The sequence below is a fragment of the Alosa alosa genome, chromosome 6 (assembly GCF_017589495.1).
Source record: "Alosa alosa isolate M-15738 ecotype Scorff River chromosome 6, AALO_Geno_1.1, whole genome shotgun sequence".
In the NCBI taxonomy this organism is placed as follows: Eukaryota; Metazoa; Chordata; class Actinopteri; order Clupeiformes; family Clupeidae; genus Alosa; species Alosa alosa.
Window position 1 is genome coordinate 27,454,185 of NC_063194.1, and position 27,406 is coordinate 27,481,590.

A 27,406-nucleotide genomic window follows, 5' to 3' on the forward strand; every position below is an offset into this window, starting at 1 on the left:
TGCTCCCATGATGCTGTGCAGTACTGTATGTGTAATGTTCATGTTCTAAACCAGGTGGGTTGACAACGTTGTATGTCCTGTCTGTTGTGTTTATGTTTATAGTTGATTACAGTGTTCATAACCAGGTCTAACTAGTGTGTGTTGTAGATACAGCCTCACATAGATGTTTAGTGCTGGAGCATAAGGGCCAGGTCTGGCCCAGAATTATGTGTTCGTGTGTTTTGGTGCATAACCAATAAAAACCATTCTGAGACAACCTTGCAGATTGTTACAATATATTATCCATAGAGTTCTATTAATGGGACACTGAAATTGAATAAAATTATAAATATCACATAGCTCAGACAGTTCTAGCTTTTAGAATACAGTACAACCCTTAAAATGTGCCCTGCCACACAAAACCGTTTTTACTTGTATTTTTTTAAAATATGTTTGAAATACTATGCAAGGATGACTGAATGTCAATGGGCTTGTGCGCTATGCACGAATATAACTTCAACAATGCATTTTGCCCAATAACCCAGACTTGAGGACCATGGCTTCAGTTTATTTTTTGGAACAATGTCACAGGCTTTGCAAAAAGGTTGCTGTAAGCCTGGAGCAGTAGGCTACCATCGCGGCAGTCTACGACCAGTGCCCAGTCCGTAAGTAAAACGTTATTGTCAACTCAAGGAAGTGCTATGTTATACAGGTTTAATGCACTCGCTATCCTAGGCTAGTAGGTTTAATGCCCATTTGGACAATGCTAGCACTCGCTAGCCAAGCTAAGTTCATGCCATGAAGCTAGAATTAGTTGATAACAGCCATCATGTTACGGACGAAACTGACTAGCTGTTAGCCAATCACAGTCAAGCAGCTTAGCTCGTTGAATATTAATAAAAACTGGCGCAAATCGAGTCTTCCTGCAGGCTTTCTATACCACGCTAGAATGGCTTGAAACAAGGTAACCAAGTTATGTTTTCGACAAAAAATGTTAGAGTCCATGGTAGAACTTCAGACATTACCACAAAGTAATGAAATACGTGTGGCAGGGCACCTTTAAGATCTCATACAAGTGCACAATCTACTATAATTGCCCATTTACCTAAGCCATTTTTTTTATTTGCACATGCTACTCAACTGAAGTGATAAAACCTAACTTACGAAATTCTAATAAAATATTCTGTGAGATCTGTGTGTTCACAAAGATATCTGGGAAATGTAGATCTTTGATGAATAAGGACCAACACAAAACAGTGGCCAACTTAGTCTTGCATTCAGTGTTCGAAGGATGTGATTTTCCTGGTCAGACCATGACACCAGATAGCATTTAGTTGGATAGAGTGTCCAAACCAAGAGCTACTGTGTGGTGCTTGGCTTTAAGACACAAGTTTTCGATGCTGGTGGTTTGATGGTTAGGAAGCCCATCTGAGGCCTGGAGGGGTTGGGCATTCCAGAATCGTGAATGATGGGGTAGAGATTGAATGAAAGAACAGGGCACGGAAGAAAGAGTTGCTGGAATACTGATATTCATTCCTAGGTGTGGAATGGAAACAGGAGCACACATTTGAAAAGAGGGGACATGCATCAGGTTGTTGGTGGTGGCTGTGTTCTGGGAAAACTGCTCCTGCAGGCAGAGGAGGCTGACTGGTGAAGAGGTGTAGGAGTGTATTTGAGAGATCCCAGTGCTGACACCTAAACAGGTTGCTGTGGAGTGAACAATTTTATTGAAATTATTTTGGTTTTCTTTTTTATTTGATGAGTCCTAACATTTTACATTTATTTTCCACTGAAGATGAAAGAAAATATGTCACTTGGTTAAGGACTATTGTACTTACAGTAGGGGAACTGGACGTTATCTGTTAATTCTTCTGGCTTGTAAGAGGTGTCCTTGTTGTTGTACTCCCTGGACTGCTTTACTGAGCTCAAGCCTGTAGGTGATTTGTGTTTAGGCTCCTCCTCCATTAATGTAGAGGAAAATGACAAATAATTTTCAAAGGTGATGACAGAGGGCAGTTTCTTCACATCAGCTGATTTAAAAATGTTCTTTGCAGTTACCTCTTTCTGCTTCGGCAACTGCTCTTTCTGAAGAATGTGCTGTATTTTGCGAAATTTAGCACGGCGATTTTTAAACCATACCTAGAGATAAAAAAAAACAAAAAAACAATAGTTGCTCGTCACATAAATAAGTGATCTGGGGCCTAAAACATTCTTACACAGATTTGATCTTAAAGTGTGCATACGCTCAAATCCAACTTCTCAGGGCAATTTCTCAAATTTGGGTTTTAAGTTTCACAATGTGTTTACATTTTTCTACATGATTTCATAACAGGCCAAATACAAAACAAATAACAAAACAAAACAAAACAAATATCGCCTAGATATCGGTAAATATTAAAATCAGAGGATATACAGCTGACTAAGAGTTTGTGAAAGTAGCCTTAATGATCAGAAAATACTAAGGGCTTCTACATACTCGATGCACCCGACCGGTAGCGCGACAACGTGACGTCAAAATGACGTAGATCTTGCTGGCGCGCCAGGATTGAAGCCAGGTAGCGCGAGGTAGCGCCACCACTTTTTTTCAGACAGTAGCGACAAGGCGGAAACAGGAAGATGGACTAGTTCGAGGGCAAGCGAGAGTTGCAGTGTTTTGCTACAGTCGTGAATTTTTAATAGTTTGCTGGATAAGTTAAAGTTACCAGTGAGAGTTGCAACACATGGAATTAAGAGGAAAGAATAGAAACGATTTATTTTCAAACAAAGGATATCTATTAAGGCCTGAACAAAATCTCTTTCCACTTCAGGAAATTACACAAACTCAGCCAGCTGCTAGCTAGCTAGCCAGCTAACAAAACTGTTTAAATTATTAAAATTTCCCTCGGGATGACTAAAGTATCTATCTATATATCCATTTATCTATCTATCTATCTACCTGTGCACACACCTTGGAAACTAGATGATAATGAAGATGGTAGTTAGTGAATAGTAGCAACCAATGTCTGAAGTACCATCACAGAGGCTAGCTACTGTCGGTAGGTAGCTACTAGTGTTTCTTACTGCAGCTTCTTCTGTTGTGTAACGTAGTTAGCGTTAGTCTTTTCACAACAGCGACACCTCTGTTCAGGAGAATATTGCAACTAGTGTCGCGACCACCACGCGCGAGTATAAATGGTTAAGGCGCTTCTGTGACGTCACATTGTCGCGCTTCTGGTCGGATGCGTCGAGTATGTGGGACATTTAAGCATGCATCTAGGCTATTTGAGTTTCTTAAAGCTGAGCTGTGCTTAAAATTGTTCAATACATGATTTCATAACAGGCCAAATATAAAATAAATGTTAAATATAGCCTAGATATCTGTAAATATTAGATGATCAGATGATTTACAGTTCTATGTAATATGTCATGTTTCATGTTTTTGTAATGTTTCATACAGTGATGCAGGTCTACTGCTGTAAATAGGCTAAATACAACTTTGATAATTTTTGTTAACTAAACTAAACTATTGTATAGTTAACTTTGGCCTTGGTGCCCTTACATGTGGCCTTTGTGCCCCCCATCAAATATGCCCAACTGAAGGCCAAGTGGCCTTCCCCCTAAAATGGTGAAATTCCAAGCCTGGCCTACATACATTATTAGTGCACATGGTAGAGCACGCATTTTCTTCCTGCATCGCTCTCCCTCAAACAGGTTGGCTTAAGCCCACACCTATATGGGCAGTTCCAGCGTTATGGATGTGACAATTGGACTCATATTGGTAAACAAAATGCCTTAGAGTGGGGGCAAAATTAGTATCAGTGAATTAATTTGCATAACTTTTAATGTAACCTCTGTCCTCTGAATGCTGAGAAATCCTCAAATTTCACATAATCAATTTCATCCTAAGAATACAAGGCATTTTATCAGCGTTATGGATGTGGCATGAAATGGACACACTTTTGTGAGAGATTACAGGTTTTCTACAAACTCTGTGAATTTTGAAGGAAACTGCCGAACCTATGATATATGTAGCATGAAGGAGACTTGAATGAACACAAAAAGTGTGTTTTTGAAACTATGCGTCATTTTCGTAATGCATTATGTAGGAAATACTGGCGTTATGGATGTGACGGTTTCACATTATGGATGTGACGTGTCTGAACCAGTCCTCGACAAACTACATAAAACACATAATTAAGTAGTGAATTTTGATATGAAACAATTGAAATAGTAATCATGAAAAACTAGCGATGAAATTATTGCTTCCTCAGTGCCCAATAAGATCCACAGGAAGAGGAGAATCATTTTAAAATATTAAAAAAAAAAAAAGTCATTTAAAATATATATAAATATATATAAAAAAATATATATATATATATATATATATATATATATTATTTTTTTTACCGTCATCAATTTTGGTCAGTGATTCCCGGGTTACTGAAACACCAGGGAACATGAAACTTGGTGGCCACTCCCCTAAATAACTAGCCCTACCTGAACCGTTGCACCCAAGATGACAAAATATTTATGGTATGTTAGTCTCAAGAGCCCACATCAACCTAACCCATACCCACTCATTTGTGATTTGCACATATAAAGTACATGCACACGCACATGCACACACAAACACACACACACACACACACACACACGCACAGTCGCACACATACAGACAGGCAAGCACACACACACACACACACACATAAACACATACAGACAGGCAAGCACACACACACACACACACACACACATGCACAAACACCCACCCACATGAATGCAGACACATAAACACACACACACACGCACGCATACGCATGTGCGCATGGAAACACACACACGCACACACACACACACACAAACACAGGCACGCATATGCACATGCACACACACAGACACACACACTCTTATAAACAAAAGCAAACTCACATATGCACACACTCATTTACATGCACATGAGTTGCAGGAGTAGGAGATGGAGACAAATTGACAAGCGCGATTTATTTTTGCGAAAAGAATATGCAGGACTGAGAGGCGGTCATATTTTGTACCGCTATGCGGTACATCTAGTTTATTGCTACCGTTACTAATGTTACTCTGTGGGTATTAGCTACAGAGGACCTGACACTTCAAATGCTGGCATATCGCGTCACAATTAAAATTAAACTGTGTTAAGCAGACGTGAGCGGCAGGCTGAACAGATCTGCAACAGAAGGAGGTTACTATGTTAACTCCAGCTGCAAAGTCAGCCATCTTCACCAGCTAACACGATAATCCAGTTACTGTACAACAACAGTATGACAGTTACAGGAAGATAATCGCTCAGATTTTCGTTATTAGGCCACTTGAAAATAGGCTATGGCTAGGCTAATCACTGGAGGTATTTTAATATTATGTTTGTTTTGCTAATAGTTAGGCAAGGCCTTGTGGTTTTGATCAACCTAATAATCTTTGAAATGTCAATTGTAGGCCTAAACACTAAGGTGAAATGCGTTGAAACTGACATGCCACTAGAACAGACGTTTTATCGGCTTTGAGGTATAACAAAGTCTCCAGTCTTGTAAATTCACATTATGTAACATCCATAACGTCACATCCATAACGCACCATTAAAGGTTTTAAAAGTAAGAAAGGGGCACAATTTGGTCATCACATAAATCAGCTTTGCACAGACACTATGGACATTGTCGCATCAACACTGTATGTGAAGCATAAACGTTTCCCATAAACGTTATGGATGTGACATGGCCATGGAACTTGCTGACTTAAAAACAAAAGCCTTACAAATGTAAGGAGTTGTGCTCTTAAAGGCAAGCTGAGTATAGACATTACTCTACCTTTCCCTTGTCAATCTGGAATTTGTTAAATGACACAATTTGTTTGAACCTTGGGTCCATTTATCCACTTTTTAAATATGTATCATATTACCATGTGAAAAATGTTGTTTCTGTATGGTTGCACACCATATTTAGGATGTAAAAAGAGTGTAACTGGTGCTGTGTAGCCTACACAACTTTGTTCACAATTGATGCATTAAGCTAACTTTGCAAAGTTAGTATAGCCTATCACAAGTTGTCAATCGCGTTGTCAATCGCAAAACATTAATTTATTCAAACATCTCTACCGAACCTGTAGTTTAATTTATGAGGACGAAGAGAAAGCACCTGTTTGGCCAAGTGCACATTTCTGCATCGTACAGTGTAGACTATTTGAGGCGGGTTACCAGCAAACAATGTTTACCTAATGCGTTAACTCAAGACTTCAAGGCCATAGTATAAAACGTTTTCTAAACAACAAAAACAGAAAGGATGCAGGCAGCAAATGTAGAGGAGTCATTTCCGATGGAAGAACAAAATGCTGAATGATGCCCAAAGCTTTACTGATGTTAAAGCACACACACATAACGGTAAAATAAAAGTAAACAAAATGTAAATTTATCAAAGGTGACAAAATGAATATAGGCCTAGGCTATTGTTCGGTGTGAAAGTAGGCCTAGGCTACTTTTAGCTGACCAGTACTGAACCTGAAATTGCGAATATTAACAATGTAGCCTAGCTCTTTGAATATTGCACCCTGGTTAGAGACCAAGTAAAGTAACAAGTAACAAGTTACTTTACAAAATGACTAACGAGTAACAAGTAACTTGTACTAATGAGTTACAAGTTAGAGGTAACTAACTTGTAACTCATAACTTTTTTTTGAGTAACTACCCCAACACTGCTACTACTATAGGGGCTTTAGCTTTTAAATGTCTTTGCTGCATTGGATCAGTCTCTTTTCTAGAACAGGCAAGAGCGCCTTGCATCGCTTATAGACCTTAAAACAACCAGCAGATGGCGGGCGGGTGCGGTTTTGAAAATTGGTCAAAAAATATTGGTGCAGTTGGATGGACAGATGATGATGATTTTTGTGTTGTGTTTCGGATAAAATAATAGCCCATCCACGCATCTCTAATGCTTTGGCACAGAAATACACAAAAATGTGGGGTAAGTGGAGCTATATGAAGTTATTATTTTGCCGTCATTTCGTCTGTTTTTATAACCCAGAAGGATCGATGTACTTGGTATCAATTAACTTTATCTCCTTTTTCATCTGACATACCTGCCATATCTGTGCGATCACGGGTTCGCGAGTAATTCAAACGAGAGTAATGGGTGCGCAGGTGCAAGCAAAGCAGTATAGACTGTAAATATGATGCAATTTGATTTCATGATTTTTTAAAATGTGCGTACTTGATCGTACAGACAAGTGCTCAGTCTCGTTGAAAAGCAATTACGCAATTAACGCAATTAACGTCTCATCTCGCTGCAACTAATAGTTGCAGAGCAATGTAACCGAAAAGAATGGATGTGTTTTTCACGCACTTTGCGACAATCAAGCTCTAAGGGTTAATGTGTATGATTACCCTGATAGCCTCTGGGGGTATGCCAAGTTTCATTGAATACACACACACCATTACACTGCAAAAACTACATACCTAACCAAGTGTTATAAATCTTATATTAAGATCAAAAATAAAAAGACTACCTTGTACCTTTTCAGCAAGATAATTTTGACTTGAATTAAGCAAATGTTACTCGCTTTCAAGTTAAAGTTTCACTTTATTTATCCTTAGAAAAGGAAATTTAGTGTGCAGCAGGATGTCTAAAACGCATACACAGAAAAAGCACCGCCAGATGCCAACAACATTGACAACACAGGACACACAACAAGAAGTTGGAAAATGAATGTAATAAAGGGACATATTCAAGAAAAAGAGGTTTTTAAAATTCAGTGCATTGTCAGATTGAAGCGTTACTTCAGTTGAGATTAGGTATTTCACTTGATGAAGATGACCATGTGTGTTTCCATCACATGGAAGTATTCATAACAAGGTATGAGGGCTTGTATGGATCCAAGAAGCATTCATAAAAAGAAGATAACTCCTTAGTATTGATTTTTCTGCATCTGACAATGCACTGAATTTTAGAAACCTCTTTTTCTTTATATGTTCCTTTGTTACATTAATTTTCCAACTTCTTTCCCAGATCACATGGAGACAAAGCACTGATCTCCATCTTGATGCTCTTTGTCTGTGTTTCACAGAGGACCTAACCAGGTGGCTAGTAATTATCAAAGTACTCACATAGGCACTGATAGGTTGAAGCTGGTGTTGAAAACTCGTTACAAAGATGGCAATTATACTAAATCCTCTTGCTGCATGTATGATGACCAGTCAGTCGTATGTGTTTATTATTTACTTGATCAGTTTATTTCCTCTAAATAAGATTTATGTATGAGTAGTATGTTGTTAATGTTACAATTATTATTTGGAGCAATTCAACTATGAACCATAAACTGTGTGTTTAGATTGGATATGTGCAGCAAACAAGTGACTCTCTTACTCTTAGATTGACTTCCATTGTATTAAAAGAGCACCACATGTGGTGCAAAGTGGTACTGCAGATCCAGTACAAATTCAGTGGATTTATAGACAATGTTTTTCAAAAAATCTTATCTCAATAAAGAAACTAAGCAACAAGCCAGCATTTTGGACAGATGATCCTCGCATACAGAATGATATATGGTAAAATGTAAAAAAATCCTATTAACTGTCCACGTGGTGAAATGAGAAGATGAAAACGGGCTTTTTGAAAATCAAGCCCAATTTAAAACAAAATGCTCTGACAATATGATAATGATACCAACCAAAGTTAATGCCTCTCCGACGAATTGAGCAGGCTCGCGATTTTTGTTGCTGTCATTCCTAACTGCACATAAGCTGTAATCGTCTCGGCAGGGATATCCTGCCTGGGCCGGCCTCGTGTGATACAAGGGGACACGGCCTCGTCTTGGACCGATCTGGCTGCCATCTTGCCGTCAACCAACCGCGTTTATTGATCTAAAGCTAAATCATGATCATGGTAGGCGCATTTAATTTGTCGTCACCAGAGCACCACCCACATACATCTCATTAACAATCCAGCTCATTTGCATGTTGTGAACTTGAAAATGAAAATGAAAATCGAGAAATGGAAAATAAATCGCAAGCAGGTGTCAGTTTTCATTTTATTTATCATTTTGGCATACATTGTGCGCATTGTCAGGAAAAGGCAAAGTCAAAGTGAAGTTTGCATTTTCATTTTCCAACTAACATTTTCATTTTCATTTTTGGCAGTAATATACCAGGATGGTAATGAAAATGAAATGACAAATAGACGTTTTCAATTTATTTTTATTTTTGTCACAAATGTATCGTGTTTATCAGGAAAATTAAAAGCCAAATGTATATATTTCATTTTATTTTTAAATTTGGCAGGATAATTGACACTTTGAAACACTTTGAAAATTAAATGGCAAAACGAGATTTTCATTTTAATTTCACTGTTTTCATTTTAATTTTATTAATGGCAGGAAAAACCCCCCATACTAGGGTGCGTCTAGATTTCTAGGCTAGGCGTTCAGTGAAACGTCTAAGGGCCGGGATACACCAACCTAACGACTGACCGTTGGCAGAAAAGCAGTCGGACTGATCAGTCGGCTCCTATCTCCTTTAGTCGGTCAAAAAAGTGACGCGGAACACACCGAAGTGACACCGACGCCGAGCATACGTTCTGCGTGCGCGCGAGACGTAATACATTTCTATAACAGCAGCCAATGGACTGAAATAGCACTAGTTTCTGACTTTGATTAAGCAATAAGAACATAATAAAAATACGAATATATATTGTGTAGTATTTTTTGTAATTTCTTGTGTGTGATGCCAATGAAACACTCTTTCGGACATGGAATAAAGAATTTATTTGTGCCCGTGAACCGAGTTAGCTAACGTTAGCAGTAAACAAAAAGTGAATGGGAATGTTCGCTAGCAGGGTAGCAACTAAGGACTTTGGTTAAACTTGTATGTTGTTGCAAACTAACCTGAAATAACATGCGTTCAGCATCTGTGTGGTAGTCTACTAGTTCTAGCAAAAATATGTTAGGATAGTTTATCAAAATGGGTTCATAACTTACATCGCTGAATGTAGGGTTAATTGTCATAGGCCTACTAATCTGAGATAATGTTTAGGCTAGTCAAGGGTTCTAGCACTCCACCAATCAGATTGGTCATTGAGGCCGACTGCCTTTGGCCGATTCGACATGTCAAATTGCCAAAAATGAACGTCGACTCCGACTGACGACAGCACGGGACACACCGAACCAACTTGAGTCACCGACCTCGCCCGACGACCAATAATCGGGTTGGTGTGTCCGGGCCCTAACAGAAGTTTAAAAAATAGGCTATTATGTGTTTCCTGGGCTGATATGATAAATTGCAGAAATGTGTCATGAGTACAATGAGCAATGTTTGGTTACACTTTACTTGACAGTATCGACATAAGAGTGACATGACACTGTCATGAACATGTCATAAACAAATCAAACGTTTATGACATAACGCTTCTGTTATTAAGTGACATTTAGGGTTAGGGTTCATGTGTCATGACAGTGTCATGTCACTCTTATGTCGATACTGTCAAGTAAAGTGTTACCCAATGTTTTTTTATTTAAATGGTATTTCACTGGTAATACAATTGATAGCAATGCAGCATGAATGTGGCTTAGATGTGAAATGGGAAAGACCTCATTAAAAAACATCATACAGTATATGACCTAAACAATTTGTTAACCACCTCTGGATGCCGTGTGCCTTCAGGTAGGAAAACATTCAGCAAATCTTGACCTAAATGAATGACCTAAACTAATATGTAAGTGCAATTAATGTCAAATTAAAACGTCAAATTGGGTTACTTACTTGAACACGTGCCTCTGGCAGATTTGTGCATATGGCCAGTCTTTCACGCATGACAACATCAGGGTAGTGGGTCTTCTGGAATATCCTCTCCAATGCTTCTAACTGTTGTGCTGTGAATGCTGTGCGGCTCCGACGCTGTTTCCGGTGCTGAGAACCATAGCGAGCCTCTAGAATGATGTCTTAAAACAGTACTTATGTTCATTTAACTGGAATAGTGTGATAATGTAGGCTATGTGTGTGATTTGGTTTCTATGTCGCACTTACCACCCAGTCTCTCAGCAAGAGTTAATGCCTGAACAGATGTCTGCCAATTACGGGAATGTTGTAAATGCTGGTACATAGCACTCAAAGAATTCATTGCATGAAGGTTGCATCCATTCACTTCACAGTGCTGCATAGCAAAACATCTGTGGATGAGACACATATATTCCTTTTAAGAGAGAACTGTGACCAGTGATCGCCAAAAATCGCTAAGTTTGCAAATGTTAACATCACATCATTATTGCTGATTTTCCCAATAGTCGCGCATGTTTACACATTTCCATGTCTGTTACCCTGTGACAACATTTGACAGCAAACCATGTTCGAAATTCAAATCCAGCAGCAGCAAAATTAGCTGAACCTTTTTTACCACTCAATATTACCAAAGACCCTTGATTACTAGCTTTAACCCTCTCTGATATTACTGTAGCTGGCGATGACATCTTGGAAGTGAGAAACACTTGTCGCATTAACTACAGCTAGCAACGTCCTCTGATGACATGTAACGGTATAGGTTGCTAGGTTTTTTTTATGTAATGTTCGTAATTTTATGTAATGTCATGTTGATTTTTTGTATTAATTTGTCTAGTTAAATGTATTCTCTTTATTTACGCTATTTTTGTAGTTTCATAGTTTTCATGTTATTCTTAGTCCCTTCTACTGCTTCCAAGTCGGCTGATGTCGTTAACGTTGGTCCATTGGGAATTTGTTATGGCTATTAGCTTTTGTCCTGGGCTGACATTCTTCCATCCATCCGTGAGCGGGGCTGCACTTCACTGTCTGGTCGAGGGGATTTCTCGGGAAAAGATTACTCTGCGAAAGATTTGCCGCGGTCGCCGAGCTGCTGCTGACCTGCGAGCTGCCATGCCAACTGCCTAGAGTCTGGATTGAGCGGACTAAGGTTACCGTTAAAGTTGAAGAACTCAATCTCACGGAGCAAACTGTCGTTGTCAAAAGTCCACCGAGTTGCTGATCTGTAAGATCGCCCACGACTTCAGACTGTTATGGTTCCAGTGATCTCCAGACTGCAGCAGCCTACAAGGCCTAACGTTAACGTTAAATCCTCCGGGTTGGTCTGAAGACACAGCTGTGTGCCATTATCATTGCCACTGGACTGAGTTGGACTAACAGACTTTTTTTTAAATTATTATTTTTTTTTTATTTCTTATTTATTTATTTTATTATTTGTTCATTTTTGTTTGCCGTCTGTCTTGTATATCTACTGTTAGGTGTCTCGGGTACGTTGGCGATTAGCCTACGCCGCTCTATCCGTCATCGTTTGTCTTGTGTCAATTGTCATTTTGTACATTTCTTTGTTTATGCCTTAACCCTCTATACCCCATAGCGGCTGTCGAAGGCCATGCTATATTCTCATGTAACGGCCGCGGCCGGCCGCAATTCTTAGAGACATCTGCTACAGTATTACCTTCATCCATGAAATAATACAGTGTTAGTGAATACATGAAGACTAGACTTTTATTTTGACACACTTAAATGGCTAGGTCCCTATTGACATTTCTCCGATATTTTTGAGTTTAGCCTACACACGCTGTTGACTGACCAGCTGAGGAGTTGGGGTGCCTCTGGAGTCATGGATTCTAACAAGTGTCCGCGTCTGTTCTCATTAGATGAGATGGTATTGATGTGCATCCACCATGTTTTGATGTCAGTGACGATCATATTGATGTAAGAAAATGACAAAATAAAAATATGAAAGTGTAATATATTTAACATTAGCATTGTCCCGTTTGTCATGACTAACTTAGCTGCCTCTCTCTGGCATCTTTGTATGGCTGTCACTGTGAAAGTCAGTTTGAGTTTAGCTAGCACCAGCAAAATATAGACATAATTCAGTGATGGGTTTTGAAGCCTGCAACAGCCACACAGCCATTAAAACGTGCGGTAGCCTACTATATAAGTATAAGTATATATACTTTTTTGATCCTGTGAGGGAAATTTGGTCTCTGCATTTACTGTAACCCAATCGGTGAATTAGTGAAACACAAACAGCACACAGTGAACACACAGTGAGGTGAAGCACACACTAATCCCGGTGCAGTGAGCTGCCTGCTTCAACGGCGGCGCTCGGGGAGCAGTGAGGGGTTAGGTGCCTTGCTCAAGGGCACTTCAGCCCCGGCCCACTGGTCGGGGCTCGAACCGGCAACCCTCCGGTTACAAGTCCAGAGTGCTAACCAGTGGGTCACGGCTGGACAAGGACACTTACTGTTGTAACATTAGCATAAGCGTCATGAATGTAACAGTTCTAAAATCGTGATAGCCTTGTTGATAAACTGCTTATTTCTTTCATGTCTGAAGCATTTGGTCCAGTGGTCTTTGAAGTTGCTGCGGCTGTCTAAAGTTTAATTGGCTATGATGGCTGATGGCGGCACAAAATTCATAATCCATAACAAAATTCATAAATCGGTATACCGCGAAACCGCGGTAATTTTTCTTACCGACCGCGGTAAGAAAACATCCATACCGTCCCAGCACTAGCTGCTATTACATTAGAATTTTGGCAAAGTTGGATACCATGTAAAAATTTGATTCAATTTCCAAACCAGATTACTCAAGAACATCTGGCATGCTTCATATCCTCATGTCCTGTAAGGTCTGCTGTTTATTTTGATTGTTTGCTATGTGTTGAGTAAAGTGTTTGTGAGATATACCACTGAGAGTAATGGGTGTGGAGATGGACGAAGCGCTGTGTGCAGAATGGAAATATGATTAAATGTCATGTATATCTAACATGGACGGATTATGAACTTTCGGGCCCCTGGGCCCAATTGTTTTAATTGTATAATTGTCACATGTGTGGGAAGGGGGTTTGGGGGTACTCCCCCAGAATTTTTTTTATTTGTATGATGTGATTTCCTGTATTCTGGTGCATTTTGGGGATGGCCAATACTTTAATTCAATCAGATTCATAGCCTACATCCTGATTTGTTGATATTGAGGCAATGATTCCATGCAAAGGCTTGGGCTTCAGGGCCCCCTAACCCCTTGGGGCCCGGTAGGACCGTGCAGTAATCCATCCCTGATATCTAACATTAATTTTCTCGTGAACCGTTTATCACAGCACCTAGCCGCTAATAGCATTGGAAAGCACAGGTGATTTGTGTATGACACATACTTGGTGGGCAATTCAACAGAGAATAATGGTTGTGAATTTGGACGCATTTTGCGTCCGTCACCTACATAGCCAGGGGTGGCCAGAGTTTATGTTGAGGTGGCCATGGCCACCCTTGGCCCATGGGGATTGACTAACTAGCTATGACAATCCTATGGATTTGACACTTAAGATAGAACAATTTTCTAAACTTTGTTGCCGATGCGTGTCAGATGCCACTAGTGGGCTTTTGGTGCGTTCATGCACATGGGAAAAATATTTTTTCCAATGAAAACATTGTGAATGTCATCTCATTTGGGAAGAACTGGTGGGAAAATGGTGCATTCATGCACATGGAAAACAATGAAAATGGCCCAATGAAAATGGCATTGTTGACATCACCCCATGTGGGAATAACTGGTGGGAAACTGGAGGAAGAGTTTGCTAACGGAGTTGCCCAGTAGTGGGCTTGTCGTCACTTTTGTCATCACGTTGTAGCCTAGTTAATTTGTCCATGTCCAACCATTTTAATGTTGCCGTTTTTGTAATTTGAAAGATGCATATCCTTCTTTCACAAGCATCTTACACCCTACTTTTAACATATGTTTTAACCTTCGTTGTGGTGTCCATGTTTTTCACACATTCTGACCGCAAAGCACATGAACGCTTGCAGTCAAAAAACATCACAATCACAGAGGCGGTCCCTAATCAGTCCCTCCAGGATTTTGCGAGGATTTTTTGAGATTGTTGCGATCTAAAATGCCTGATTTTGCGACAACTTTTCGAAAAAATTGCGATGGAAGTTGCGGTGTTTTTAGCTGTTTGTTGCGAAGAAATTGCGGGAGGAAGTGAAAATTGCAAAAATAGATTTTTTTTTTTTTTAATTGAGGGTAATTAAGGTTAGTAAGACGAAAATCACACTGATCATCTTGATGCTTAATAAAAAGGATAAGTAAAGGTAAATAGTAAGGGTTACAGAAAATCAAGGTAGGCCTACTTTATTTGTGTAAATACTTTGACTGGGGTAATTCACATAGCAGTATAACCTTTCGTAGAACTGTCCAAAAAAGACAGCCCCCTAAAAAGATGGCATCATGTCATGTTTCAATACATTCATATTTGTTGTAATTCATATTAAGTTCATATGTTTGTAATAATTCATATTCTGTGACTTGCATAATTGTATATTGATTTAAACTATTAGACTACACTTTTCTTTAATGTTATTACATTGGTGGTGTGTACGTCTAATTGACTGCCTGCCACTTTAAGGACGTGAGAGTAGCATAATTACATTTCTAAGTGGATTGGAAGGCTTGCACTGTGTTCGGCTACGAGTGGAAATAACTTTTTGCATAGTGCATTACGATATGTGGATGGAATTTGGGATGTTTCTATGTCATTAGTTAAAATAAATGTTAAAAAATAACTAGAGTTAAATCATTCTTGGATCACACAAGAGGTAAATGTCTTGCAATGTTATTAATTTCTATGATTTTGGTAGCACTACACAACTGAGCCCACAAGCTAGCAAACATGACCTGAGCTAAAAGACATCTCCAGGTGTAAACGTTTGCCAATGGGTTGCATACTGTAGCCTACTCAAATGTCAGTAAAAGTAGGCCTTAATTACTTTCATAGCCTAGGTAGGTTAGCAACACCAGGTTGAGAGATGCGCAAGTAAAGCAGATCATTAACGTTAGCCTTCTATTTATTGTCATTATAAGACTGCAGAGGAGTGAACATAGGGCAGTCTCTGGTGTCTGCAGAAGTGAGTGTGGCATCTGACTTAATATTCTGCACGAGGGACTGGTAGGTGAAATTTCACGGGGAAACCACGATGATTGGTCAAATTTGCGAAAAAGTTGCAGTGTTTAGACAAAATTGCGAGGTCGCCCAGAATTCACGAGGATTTGCTGAATTTGCGTTAATTGTTGCGATCGCAACATCGCAAATTCCTGGAGGGACTGCCTAACGCCCCTGATCCACTAGCACGCGATGTGAACACCGCGACGCAGTATCCCTATTCATTTCTATGAGAAGCGAATTCCGCACCCGCATTGGATTCTGGGTATGCGGTGCGACGAGTGCTGTGGCTGCGGCGCGTCAAAAAGTTCAGCAATCCCCAACTTTATGCAAATGAATCCGTCCATCGCGAGGCGAGTATCCAATAGTAGAGCAAAACGCAGGGGAGGTCCATCATCACGTAGCCTAAACAAAACCTAATTTTCCGGTAGTGTGGTTACCGCCAATGCACAGGAACCTGTCAGATGAGAAAAAATAATCATAGCAGTGTCTACATTCCCGTGTTTGTATGATGTGTGGCTAGAATCCTACAGGGACAACTTCATGATTGAAATGACCGCCCAACTTGCAAACTAATTTATAGATGTGACTTTCCCTCGGTGATTTCAAAATAGTGGAGGAAAACATTTTGTTTGGTTGTTTTACTAGGCTACCTGCTCTTGCCCTGCCGTTTCCACACATCTACAAAAGGGAACGCCCATCAAAGCTTCTTCATGGAGGGTAGCGTCGCGATTTGGGGAATTCGCATCGCTAGTGGATCAGGGGCGTAATATTCCGAGGTGTGTACGTCTAATTGACTGCCTGCCACTTTAAGGACGTGAGAGTAGCATAATTACATTTCTAAGTGGATTGGAAGGCTTGCACTGTGTTCGGCTACGAGTGGAAATAACTTTTTGCATAGTGCATTACGATATGTGGATGGAATTTGGGATGTTTCTATGTCATTAGTTAAAATAAATGTAAAAAAATAACTAGAGTGAAATCATTCTTGGATCACAGAAGAGGTAAATGTCTTGCAATGTTATTAATTTCTATGATTTTGGTAGCACTACACAACTGAGCCCACAAGCTAGCAAACATGACATGAGCTAAAAGACATCTCCAGGTGTAAACGTTTGCCAATGGGTTGCATACTGTAGCCTACTCAAATGTCGTCAGTAAAAGTAGGCCTTAATTACTTTCATAGCCTAGGTAGGTTAGCAACACCAGGTTGAGAGATGCGCAAGTAAAGCAGATCATTAACGTTAGCCTTCTATTTATTGTCATTATAAGACTGCAGAGGAGTGAACATAGGGCAGTCTCTGGTGTCTGCAGAAGTGAGTGTGGCATCTGACTTAATATTCTGCACGAGGGACTGGTAGGTGAAATTTCACGGGGAAACCACGATGATTGGTCAAATTTGCGAAAAAGTTTCGGTGTTTAGACAAAATTGCGAGGTCGCCCAGAATTCACGAGGATTTGCTGAATTTGTGTTAATTGTTGCGATCGCAACATCGCAAATTCCTGGAGGGACTGCCTAACGCCCCTGATCCACTAGCACGCGATGTGAACACCGCGACGCAGTATCCCTATTCATTTCTATGAGAAGCGAATTCCGCACCCGCATAGGATTCTGGGTATGCGGTGCGACGAGTGCTGGCTTTTGGGGCGCGTCAAAAAAAGTTCAGCAATCCCCAACTTTATGCAAATGAATCCGTCCATCGCGAGGCAAAACGCAGGGGAGGTCCATCATCACGTAGCCTAAACAAAACCTAATTTTCCGGTAGTGTGGTTACCGCCAATGCACAGAGGCCTGTCAGATGAGAAAAAATAATCATAGCAGTGTCTACATTCCCGTGTTTGTATGATGGCTAGAATCCTACAGGGACAACTTCATGATTGAAATGACCGCCCAACTTGCAAACTAATTTATAGATGTGACTTTCCCTCGGTGATTTCAAAATAGTGGAGGAAAACATTTTGTTTGGTTGTTTTACTAGGCTACCTGCTCTTGCCCTGCCGTTTCCACACATCTACAAAAGGGAACGCCCATCAAAGCGTCTTCATGGAGGGTAGCGTCGCGATTTGGGGAATTCGCATCGCTAGTGGATCAGGGGCGTAATATTCCGAGGTGGCATGAACGGACCAAAAGTTTGCTAACAGAGTTGGCCACTGGTGGTCCTGTCATCTAATCACTTATTTTGTCACTTTGTATTCAATTGTAGTCCATGTGGACCTTCATGTACAACAATTTTGGATAATCCCTCTTTAAAAAGCGACTTTTAACAGTGTTTTCCACAGAATTGGATTCAATTTGTGGCGGTAGCTGACTTGGACAAAGGGGGGGGGTGGGGTGGTATTAAGATTGTCTTGGTAGTGTATAGGTCTAATTGAGTGCCTGTCACTTTAAGACGTTTGAGGGAACCCTTGCAATTGTAACACAGTTCAAAGGCTGCTGATGTGTGGATGCAATTCATAACGTTTTCTACATAGTTAAAATAAAGGTTCACGTACAGTATTCTAACGTTAGCTTTGAGATACTGCTTGATTTCATAACTTAACTTAGTTTAGTCTCTTCAATGTAGCCTACTATGTTGTGATAAGACCTTAGCAGAGTTCACTTCAATGCAGCAGTTTTGAACAAATTTGCGCAGCATGGTCACGATGCTAAGCGGATTTAATAGCAATTTAGCCAGACGTCTTCTATGCAATGCTTCTATGTGGCAACAACAATCCTTCAACAATCGTGAATATTTTGTTAAATGTACATGCAGAGGAGGGGCAGCGGGCTACGAGAGAGAGCGGGGCGGGGCAAGGAAAGGCTGCGTGCGTACAAAGCGCAGCTCAATGGGAATGCAAGGATTTGACCTTATATTTAATTTAAATTAAATTAAACATAGAATATTAATCTGTGGCGGCCGATTTTTATTTTGTGGCGCCCCGCCACAGATTAGTCAATGTATGGGAAACACTGTTTAAGCAAATTCAGTTGTTTATTTAAGATTTATGAGCGTATGTTTAACCCTTAGAGCCCTAGACTGTTTTAAGGGCATTTCCACTACCTTTAGTTAGAAGCATTTATCCTGGTCAAGTGCCATACACATAGCTATATATTGTTTGTTTTTTTCAGCAGAGTCTTGGCTACCCATATCTGCCACAATTTCATGTATTAATACTTGCATTGATTTAATTTTGAAATAATAAAAATACAAAAAGCATATTATAAAAATTCTTATATTTTGACATGTATCTCACCACTGCAAGCTACGGATAGGGCCCCTTGACCTTAAAATCTTTAAATAAACAATCAACCAGGCCTACCTCCTTAATGTTTTATATTAAATTTTTGTAGGGGAGAGCTAAGACAAATGAAACAAACAAAAGGTTTTTTATAGGTTTTGAAAGTTTTTATAGGCTCGTGTTGGCAGTTTTGTTAAATTCTTCAAAATAAGTTTTGGATAACTTCAGATAAATTCAGTTTAATTTTTCTGAAAGTAGGCTAGCTAGACCTGACGGATCATCAGACTCATTCATATCCGTGAACTGAAACACTAGAACAACAAACCCTGATACACAATCTGTTTCCCCATAGATGGATATATGTTTCTTTTTTTCCTTTTTCTTCTTTTTTTTTTAAGAAAACAGCCAGGTTTAGGTAAGTAATAGTTTAAAGGATGAGACAGACGAGATGCACTGTTGCCTACGGGGGGTTTCAAGGGGCAAAACTACAGCCTATAAAAAGGAATTAGCTCACCAAACTGCAACCTTCTGTGTCATCACACATTACCCTTTACGAGTTGAAATGGTAACTAATTTAATTGTAGAATAAACTATCAATAACAGCATGCAAATAATAAGCCAATATTAGACCAAATGAAATTGCTAGACTATTAGAAATAACCTGAAATGAGCTGGACATTGAGGTCAGTGATTTAATGTTAGGCCTATCTCCTGTGCATCAACCTAACTAATTGTATACAATTGCTGATGACAGTCACTCTGAGGCTATTTACTTGGGGATATGATATAGTTTGGTGATAACACCTACATAACCACAATGTTTGTGTCCCTAACACCATTCAAAATTAAAATGGGCTACAGTTCAATTTAAATATTATTTTTGTTTGCTTTGGACAAAGGCCTATTCTGAAATATATTTAAACTGGACTGAACTGCCACTTCTTGGTACGAGATCCACTGTCAGCTGCTCATTAGGGGCCATTTTACTGGGACACGTGCCCCAGAATTGAAGTGCTGTGTCCCAGACTATCCTGAAAAAGGAATATATAGCATGTATAGATGGCCAAAATAATTAGCTAAATATTATGTTAACTAGCTGAACAACACAGGTGACCACTAGGCCTTCTGCATAATTTCATGGAGTGCTGAAATGTACTATTTTGACAAAATAAGGCTGAACACCCTCCCAATTTTTTTATATGATTTCAACAAGAATTTGATCTTTCAAAAATTAAGTTTGGACCTGATACCTGTTTCAGTTTTTTGGAATATGGCTCTTTAAGTTGGGCGAAGATGTGTTTTTTTTTCATTTTTGAGCCTTAAAATCTGGGAAACTAATCATCTAAGAGTGACCAAATGTTGTACAGTGTTTAACCTGGTACCAGAGGTGCTTACTGTAAAATCTAAGTCTTCTATCTGAAAAACTGGGGGCTCAACATGTCTTCAATGTGCTATTTTTTTTCTCCAATTCGGAAGAAGTTTAAGTACCGACCATTCTAGGTTATACTTGAGCTACACCCCTGACATTTCATGTCTGGATGCTATTGGTAACACGAATTGACTGTAGAAAATTTGAAGGCTACAGGTGAGAGAGTTGTCCAGATATTGCTGTTTAAAAATGGCTTTTCAGCATTTGATGCCAAAAAAATGCCCAAAAACGACTAAACTACCAGTAAAGACCTAATATTTTGTATTTGTCCTATTAAGAAGTGTATCATCTTACTAGATTTTTTCAAGAAATTCTGAGATGGTCAGGTGGGAAGATTTTCAGAATTTAGGTGAAAGGAGATACAAATAATCAATTTTAACCACTGGATTTCTTTTCAAAGTGTACCAGATTGATACATTTAAACATTAAAATATACAAAATTTCTTACTGGGGAGCATGCCCCCGTACCCCCCTGGGGGTCTTCTGCCCCAGTGCAGCTCGAGATCTAGTGACGCCCCTGTGTGGGGCCTCTGTCTGTGCCCCCATTTCACTCTGTCTTGTGTTAGATTACAGTTCTGCCGGCTTTACGGGTTCTCATCAGTAGCTGTGACATAGTAGGCCAGGCCTATACCCGCTGAAAACATATTTTGGATTAAATTTCTTACCTGCGTGATCCATCTCTTCAAGGCATCCAAATAGACCTATGTCTTCTCAAAGATTCATATTGTTCTCGACAGTTCTTACAATCTGAGCTAGGCTGAATAAGTCATAGCTGTCAATAAACCTTTGTTGTTCGTCCTCCACTTTTCAATCGGTTGTTCTCCAAACAAGGCACAGCCTGCGACTTTATAGCCGACTTGTGCAGGTCTAGGGGACTGGCAGGGAGGGATTTCAAAGAACACTTGACATGTTATAGGCTAGCCTATTAGTGGTCCTTAAGGCTGTCAATCGAGACAGTTTTTTTCACATTGTTTAGCCTAATAGACCATCCTCTCTTCAATTGCATGTTAGGCCTACGTTTAGAAAACAAGCTGAGGCCGATCTATAGCCAAGTTGGCCTACCTTACCGAAAGAGATAGCCTACGCATGCCGGTTACACCTGCTGCCTCCCTCCAAAGCTGCTGTCAGATTATGTTCCGGGGACACAATTTGCCTATGCGCGGGTCTGTTTTTTTTTTTCTTTTTCTTCATTTTAGTGAGCCAATCCGCCAACCTGACAATATATGCGTTTAACATTGATCCAAACCCGACCCCACCCGCAAATTCCTAATTTTAATGATAAGTAACGTGGTTGCATCAATATTATGTAGCCAAAATTAATGTTCGCCTACTTTAGGCTACTTCACAAGACATACATGTAGGCTAACAAATAAATAAATAAATGCAGTCAATAGCGCATACCTGTCAACTTCCAAAAACGGGAGGTTTTTTTTTTTTAGGGGGTAGTGTTTATACCGGATCTGTGTTTGCATATTTAATACGTTTCATACACGTTCAACACTGCATTTCGGTCGTTGCTTTTACCTTACCATTACCTTAAATGATTTTAAAATGAAGTTTGATGGCCATGCAAATTACGGGAGTTTTCCGAGAGAAATAACAAAACGGGAGTGTGCTGGGAGATGACCTTGAAATACGGGAGAAACCCGGGGAAAACGGGAGTGTTGACAGGTATGCAATAGCCTTGTCTAAAACATTCTAGGCTATGTTAAACTGCCTACAACGGAAACGTCTGGACTTCAAAGCAAAGTAGCCTAAGCAACCCTCCTCTCTCTCCTCCCTCCCTCACTAACACACACACAGGCGCGCGCGCACACTCAAACACATGCCTTACACCTCAGCTCTCTGCTGTAAACTTGCGCAAAGTAGCGTGCCGATATTACTCTTCTTGCTGACCATCAGATAAGTTTCGATGGTGTAACCTGTCCTAAACGGTAGGCTACCGACTGCAACTAAAAGAAAATAATAAGAAAACCGGGATGATTTTGGCAGCACAATATCTAATCTAATTAATCTAAATGTAGGCTAGTTCTAATTAGCCTACAGTTAAGTGTAAACGTGAGTGTGGCAACATGTGTGGATATACACATGAATTTTGATTACGAAATGGCTACTCCTCACTTGTGTCAGCCACAACTGTTGTTAGATATGACTCAAAAACAATTCCACAGACCTCTACAAAAATTACATTTAGCAGGAGATAGCATCCCTAGTATTATGCTCCCTAAACCACAAAAAAAACAACATAGTACAGTATGTAAACTTTGTATGTAAAGGGAGACTATTATAATTAGGACTCTCAATCGATTAAAACATTGAATCGAATTAATTACACACTCTGTGACATTAATCTAAAAGAATTCCATCAATTTTCATTTCCATCAATTACATTTACATCAATTACATTTGCTGCCAGGGTCTAGCAACTCTCCGTTGGCTTGTGAGCTCCAGAAATCGAAACTTAATCAGGCCAATAAAATCGTGTATAGAGTCTGTTAGGTGGGCTTAACATAATGATTGATGGCAGAGTTGCAACGGTTTGGCTTGAATTCCCTGCTACTTGAAAACAAATAAGATGGATGTTGCTGTTGGCGAACAGTGTGACACGAGTTAAGCTTTTATTAAGTTGGCAAACGTTTACAATAGCCAACTAGCTCCGCTGGTGGGAAACGCATGGGACTCATAGCGCTGTCGCTGTCCTATTGCGTGCAGAGGGAATTTGAAAGACAACTGATTATCCCGCCCCTCGGACTGAGCACTGCGAACAGTGAGTGCCCAGACCCTACATTTTAATGTGGGTCTGGCTCGTCAGGCTATCAACGTGTCTCTCTTTTATTATAATTTCCCCTTTGATAGGTATCAGCATAGTGCCTGGTGCCAGATTTTTAGCATGACAAATGCAAATGACTAAAGTTACCACTCACTGTCAATGGCATGTGCAGAGTAGGCTACCCTAACACCAAGGTAATGTGTGGAAATACACCTATGATTAATCCTTTTTTTGGCCATTCAAATGTGTAGATTTTAATTCACATAATCACTAGGTTGTTGCCTTTTCTATCCAGTAGGTGGCAGTCCAGGATAAGAAATAGCAGTTCAAGAAAATAAACTAAATAGTAGGAACAAACAAATTAAAGCAGCATAGCCTACAAGTTATTGGAATGGAAATAAATGTAACCACCTTATACATACTTTTGAAGACTTTTTGTTTCAAGTGTGCAACAAATGTAGTCAATTTATTAAGGGAGTTTGTCGGTTAGTTAGTTAGTCGGTCATAGGGTAGGCTCAGCAAAACGTTAGCAAAGTTAACTTTGACAAGGCTGGCGGCTAGCATTATCATCATCAGTGTGCTAACTCGTAGGCCTAACGGAAATTCCTTACTGCAGAAATAGTAGATTGATGCTTCTGTCAACAGTATATTGGTCTGGGCGTTCTTTTAAAGCCTAAGCTAAATGTTTTATTCAAAGCAGTGCTTTCTCGTCTGCCTCCTTCAGTCATTGGTCTGGGCGTTCTTTTAAAGCCTAAGCTAAATGTTTTATTCAAAGCAGTGCTTTCTCGTCTGCCTCCTTCAGTCATGAAAGCTAGACTGCACTGGGTCAAATGTCACTATGAAATGCGATTAATCAGCGTTACATTTTTTAACATATTATTTCTGTAATTAATTAATTGAAATTAACATGTTATTTTGACAGCCCTAATTATAATCAATCCTAATGTTAATGAGCAATCAGCTTATATTTTAATAGATATGTGTATTTAATACATTATTTAGAAATATATTGATAAATACATGGAAATATATTTAACATAGATGGAAATATATTTATTTAACATAGATGTGCTCATACTGGAATATGTTCAAGCTGTATATATGTGGATATGTTATTTTTCTGTATGGGTGCCACCAACATGGCCATATTATCGTGAGCAAACACACAAGTGCACCACACAAGCACAATACATACATCTGTGTTGTTGGTGCTGCAGATGGTAGTTGCTGATGGGGGTGTTGGTGCTGGTGGTGCTGGTTTGGAAACTGGTGCTGGTTAGCACACTGGTGTTGGTGGTGCAGCCAGTGGGTGTTGCACTGTTGGTGGTACTGACGCTCCTGCTGGCATAGGCGTTTTGTGGTCTGTGCAATAAAATGAAAAATTAATTCATTAATACCCACTTAGTTTTAAATTAGATATTCAAATTCTATCACAATACACTTGGAAATTAAACCAACCAACAATATAAAATATTAAGAAGAGCTCTTTTAAAAACAAAAACTTGAGTATGAGAGTCTTACTTGTAATTATATGTTTCTCCAGCCTGCTAATTCTGTGGTTCATATCAATTAATATATTGTAGATCTCATCAAGCTGGTGTGACATGCTATTGATTGTAGCTGAATCCTAGAGAGACAAAAAAGGATGAGTTGGTCTGATGAGTAGGGCTGCACGATTTGCGCTGAAAACCATCGTTAGAAAACACTGTAAACATATGACACAAATAATAGTCCACATACTGTAGGCTACAGCTCTGAAGAACCACAAACAATGTCTGTACATGGTATTCCATTAGAATTTATTTTGATAAGGACTCTTGTGTTTCATGGGGACACACTGTAAGACATGAGAAAATATGATTATGTGTGACAAATACATATTCTACTTTGAATCAGTCACCAAATTAATTGGGTTCTATGGGTTCTCCGGTGAAGCAAGTGTATAACTATCACATCTTGGCTGAGATACTGATTCAACCACCATCCTTTTATAAGCCTACCCTGGCATGGAATCAGTAACACCTTCCATCAATATGCCCATATCACTACTTCAGCAGCATCTGTTTCCATACTGTTGAATTTCACGTATACTCACCTCATCATTGTCACTGGTGATGCCACCAGGTGAGTATGGTGTCGAGGGGGCGCGCTTCTCTCTCTGACCACGGCCACTTGGCCCGGGTGCTGTTGTTGGGCCTCTTGCCCTGTCTCTCTCCAGTTATCCCAGTGCTTTTAGCAACGTTTTTCTGCTCTCTAATAAAGACAACAACAAAAACATCAACAACAAAAAAACTCATTACAGTTCCTAGAGGTTTCCTAGCAAGACATTGTTCCTGAAAAGTGGCATCTGTGAACATAACAAAATGTTACTATTTTCTATATTGAGTTGTAGGATATGCTTCTGTGAATAGACTTAAATACCAACCTAACTCTATAATTCTGGCTGGACTTGACTCCTCCAAATACTCCACATCGCATATATTACCAACCTCGATTTCGCCGTAAATTACCTTCTTTACAGGCAATACATCCCAGGTTGGGGGATCTTTAAACCCATTCAATCAACATGAACATCGTGTTCTGGGAAAAGATGGGAGAAATGTGAACCAAGACTGTTTGGACTAGGCTACTGCTATGAAACGTTGTAACTTAGCCTACTAGGCTACATCGCATGACAATAACATTGGGCTAACGTTAACATTACTAACGAAGCTGCAGTGCTACTGTTATGAATGAAAGCCAATAAGTGCCTGACATTTAACTCAGATAAATACTTTTAACATAAGTCACTGCCAGTGTTCCAGTTTAGATGGTGAGAAGGTTAACTGGTGATATTTGCATAAAATCAGTGAATATTCAACAAGACCCTGGGGGTATTCCATCAACCTCGCTAAAGAAGGCGGCGCTTAACAGAAATAGCCTGGCTTGAACTAGCGTAGACTTTCACTTGGAGCTGAAGCCATTCCATTAACTCAAGTTAGCGGCATCTTGGCCTCGTTTATTCAAGGGAGGTTTAAGTCAGCTTCATCTCTGCTCCTGCACAAGGTAGAACAGTAGACCAAATCAGTAGATTGGCGAAAAGAGTCGAAAAATTAAGACAATACTAGACGATTTCTGTTAGATTTGGCAAGCGCCATCTACAGGATTTTCATCGAAAATCATCAAATTTAACATTGAGAGAACAAAATAGATTGCCTACAGAAATGGGAGAATAATGAAAGCATACATTTAAAACAACAATGCTAATGATTTGAAATCAATTGCGAGTTTGATTGGCTTCACTCTTGAACACGAAGACTACAGTCTATGCTTGAACAAAACGAGTGAATGAATAAATAGTATACACTCAAAAAACTTATTGATATGCATATGGATATTCAAAACTATCTATCTTACGTTCTTAGATTAAGAGTTCACTCCAAATTATTGTCTAGGTGTAGGTGGTCATAAAATAAATTAGTATCAACATAATAGCCTATTGTCTCCCATAAGTCCCAAAGTGTTTGAAATAAAATTATCTGAAATGCAATGGCTTTCAATTCAATGTATGCCTAGTATTTAATCTGTGTAGCACACAGTTGATTTGACGTTCATGAACAATCGTCGACACATGAAGCAGTTGTAATTATTAGCTGCCTAGGCTACAGAATAATTATCCTTTGGCTTGCATCAGATATAATATAGCCCACTGGCAAAGCTGTCACTGAACAGCCTACCAAATGTGCATGACCCTTTATCAGCAGTAGACATATGTCTTTCATTAGATTAGATTATAACTAAAAATGCCATTATTAAGGTGATAAACAATGTAGCCTTAATACTTCGTATGGGAAGCGAACCAGCGAACACTCAAGAATGTAGGCCTAATTCCTTTCTTAAGCCGTCTCGCTGCACGTTACACCACCACCGAACGTAAGTGACACAGTGTAGCACGATTCCTAGAACCACACGCATGTGAAGTTAAAACATTTTTAATCGCATAATCTACATTTTTTGGAGCTAGTGAACGTGTAAATCCATGCTTGGTGCACGGTCAGAAAAAACATTTCTAGGCCTACTTCTATTTTTGAAGTTGTAGGC

General features: G+C 39.6%; 2 protein-coding genes across 6 annotated transcripts in view; one reads left to right on the top strand and one right to left on the bottom strand.

Moving 5' to 3' along the window:
• The window catches only part of LOC125296715, a 92,221-nt gene that overhangs the window by 7,946 nt on the left and 56,869 nt on the right, over nucleotides 1-27,406 (top strand). The gene's annotated exons all lie outside the window — the stretch shown is intronic.
• Nucleotides 954-26,041, bottom strand: LOC125296714 (diencephalon/mesencephalon homeobox protein 1-A-like). Of its 4 annotated transcripts, XM_048246779.1 has the most exons (9): nucleotides 25,752-26,041; nucleotides 25,422-25,579; nucleotides 24,848-24,953; nucleotides 24,522-24,688; nucleotides 10,997-11,139; nucleotides 10,733-10,911; nucleotides 2,038-2,118; nucleotides 1,818-1,938; nucleotides 954-1,686 (listed from the first exon to the last, which is right to left on the bottom strand). In XM_048246779.1, the coding sequence occupies exons 5-9, from the start codon at nucleotides 11,127-11,129 to the stop codon at nucleotides 1,310-1,312; spliced, it is 891 nt and encodes a 296-aa protein (XP_048102736.1). In that variant the 5' UTR covers nucleotides 11,130-11,139; nucleotides 24,522-24,688; nucleotides 24,848-24,953; nucleotides 25,422-25,579; nucleotides 25,752-26,041; the 3' UTR covers nucleotides 954-1,309. The 4 variants fall into 4 exon arrangements, with proteins under 4 accessions (XP_048102736.1, XP_048102735.1, XP_048102737.1 ...); XM_048246778.1 differs by lacking the exons at nucleotides 25,422-25,579; nucleotides 25,752-26,041 and having other exon boundaries at nucleotides 24,848-25,008; XM_048246780.1 differs by lacking the exons at nucleotides 24,522-24,688; nucleotides 24,848-24,953; nucleotides 25,422-25,579; nucleotides 25,752-26,041 and adding an exon at nucleotides 11,900-11,928.